The sequence below is a fragment of the Austrofundulus limnaeus genome, unplaced genomic scaffold (assembly GCF_001266775.1).
Source record: "Austrofundulus limnaeus strain Quisiro unplaced genomic scaffold, Austrofundulus_limnaeus-1.0 Scaffold45, whole genome shotgun sequence".
In the NCBI taxonomy this organism is placed as follows: Eukaryota; Metazoa; Chordata; class Actinopteri; order Cyprinodontiformes; family Rivulidae; genus Austrofundulus; species Austrofundulus limnaeus.
The window spans coordinates 1,920,032-1,922,656 of NW_013952447.1; the positions used below are offsets into that span (position 1 = coordinate 1,920,032).

At 42.4% G+C, this 2,625-nt stretch overlaps 1 protein-coding gene across 2 annotated transcripts in view; it reads right to left on the minus strand.

Annotated features, from left to right (window-relative positions):
* adar (adenosine deaminase RNA specific) overlaps window positions 1–2,625 on the minus strand; it is a 26,826-nt gene that overhangs the window by 14,725 nt on the left and 9,476 nt on the right. For both annotated transcript variants that reach the window (XM_014007907.1, XM_014007906.1), the window contains exons 3-5: window positions 2,016–2,314; window positions 543–732; window positions 272–468 (exon numbers count right to left, since the gene is read on the minus strand). In XM_014007907.1, coding sequence (XP_013863361.1) covers window positions 272–468; window positions 543–732; window positions 2,016–2,314 — 686 coding nt within the window. The remainder of the gene's footprint in view (window positions 1–271; window positions 469–542; window positions 733–2,015; window positions 2,315–2,625) is intronic.

The following is a 2,625-nucleotide window of genomic DNA, read 5'->3' on the forward strand; positions in this document are numbered from 1 at the left end:
TTTATACATATCAGTAAAATGATCATTGGACTGTTCATTTTATTTTAACAACATATGTACAAAAAGGTATTTTGACAACAAATATATATCAGCTGTAGCAGCATCATATGAATTCTGGCATCTTCTCCTTTAATCTTATTCCATCACTTCTTAATGATCGAGAAAATTATTCTTAGTTTCTTAAAGAACTAATGTATCCAACAACACTTTCTCTGTCAATTCCTACATCAATACATCTGAACGATTTAAACAGAGATGAGGGAACCAGTACCTCGGGTCATGTGGTGGACCAGCCTGCCCAGTGTTGATAAATTCGATGGGATTCCCACTGCGCTGACTGTACTCCATCAGGACAGAGACCGGATTCTTCCCACCGGGCAGAGACCTGGACAGAGGCTGGCGAGGTCCCTCTACTGACCCCTCCACAGTGCTGGAGCCAAACGTCCCCACCGTGTTTTCAGCTGAGGCCTGGAGGATACAGATACATGTAAACATTCAGAGCAACGACAGATTCATGTTAATACAGTAAAATAAAAACTTACATTTGTGTCTAAGTCCAACATCTGTTCTCCACTGACAGGATTCCCATCACTTAACGAGGCCGTCCCTCCCTGCATCTCACTGATGAGTAACCGCAGGGTGGCTGCAGCCGCGTCCTTTTTTGCAACCTTCTTACTTGAAGCCTCTGTGGCGGGAAACAATCTGCCGTTGAGCATCACCTGCATACGAAACCTAACAAGAAGAGAAAAATTACATTGATCACCCGTTAAAGGTCACCAATCAAAGCTGTAGTGTTTTAAAAATAAAACATTTAAAGAATAAAAATACTGCAATTTGTTTATTACTAACTGAATGGGAGTTCTTATGGTACTAAGAGGCATGGGCCGGATACTGGTTTCCAGGTATACCGTGATATGAAAAAGTCACGGTTTGAAAACCACTAAAATGTTCTGTCATACCATGCCTACGGTATAAAAGTTTTTTGTTTTTCCTCCGGTCTGTGCTGCTGCAGACTTTCCCCCCGCGCACCCTGCAGAGCTGCCTATCAGCAGCACTCTGTGTTACGGCTGAAGAACAGAGCTCCACAAACTTTCCCCTGTCTAAAATAATAAATCCAGCTGTTTGAAAATACTTAGGATGCTGTAAAGATGATGGAATGTGGACCGTGGAGACAACACATCTAACATGATCGCAGCTCCAGATAAAGTTACGTTATCTTGAAGTGAACGAGCTAACTTTAGCATCAGATTGTGAAACATATCGCTGTGTTGCTGTGGCTTAATGCCCTGGTCACAGCTGGTCTCCAAAACTGTTTGAGTTGTTGGATTGTGTATTTGATAAGTTTTAAGTGAAAGGTGATAAAACTGAATGCCTCCTTTAGCCGAGCAGCTCGTTAGCTGAACGTGTGTTTCATAAACACGCATCATAGTTGTGATTTCTTGTTTCTGTGCGCATTTAATTATATAATCTTTACGTCAAAAAGCCTTCTGAAATTTAAAACGCAATAAAAACCTCCGTGATTCATTGCTTCAATAAAAAGAATAGTCGTGCAGTATACACCGTTTTGTCTTAACTAATAAGGTAGTGGAAAAGCAGTTATCCTATATTAGATGTAAACTTTATCAGGATAATCTAATTGCATTAGGTGCTAAAAATCATAAGTACAGATGCACACAGGTAAATAAAATTTCAGCACACCTCTGAGATCTAAAAACAGATAAAAAAGGTTGAATATGATAATAGAAAAGATGTTTTCTTCCTTTTTTTAATACCAATTTCAAAATAAAACTTTGTAAAGCTGTAACCATAATACGGTCATACCGTGAAACTGTGATTTTTCTGCCTAAGGTTATCGTACCGTCAGAGTTTCATTCGTCTCATGTCTAGGTACTACTGTAAATATGTAACTCCACCTGCTGGCATCACTGACCTACAGCTCAGCAGTTACACACACAATGTATTCCTTCAACATCTCTCACACACAGAACTTCACAGAACAAGATCAAACCACAAACCTTGGGTCGTGAGAGGGTCCCGACTGGTCCAGAAGCAAGAACTCACAGTTCTGGCCCAGATATTGGGCGTACTCCATGAGACCACTGACGGGGTTCTTCAGCCTCACCTCCTGCAGCTTGGCCCACAGGTTTTGTGGAGGGGCTGCAGCGACCGACACGGCAACGGTTCCCACCACGTTGGTCTTCTGTTCCAGCTTCTTCAGAGCGTCCGTCTCTCGGCGGATGGCGTTCAGGAAGTCCGGGATGTCGTCGGTGGCCCACTGCTCGATCCCATCTTTAGGGGGAGTTACGGGGGGTTGCTAAAAACGAGGAACACGCCACAGGTTTGTTCCTAAATTCAAAATAATCATCTACATCAGAGATTCTTAACCTATGGGCCGCGGCCCAATTCTGGCCCGCAAGCGCCCCCTTGAGGGCCTCAAAAGTACAATAGTTTTTAATTTTGGGCCGCAGAGGGCGGTGGGACCACACTGATTTTGAATAAGGTGCAATACACTTTTTCACCACTAGTAGCAGTAGTGCACCACTCAGATGTTTAACACCAAAGTTTGTCACTAATATGAAGAGCAGCTTCTGTTTTTACCATGTAATATTTTAAAAGTTCAAAACA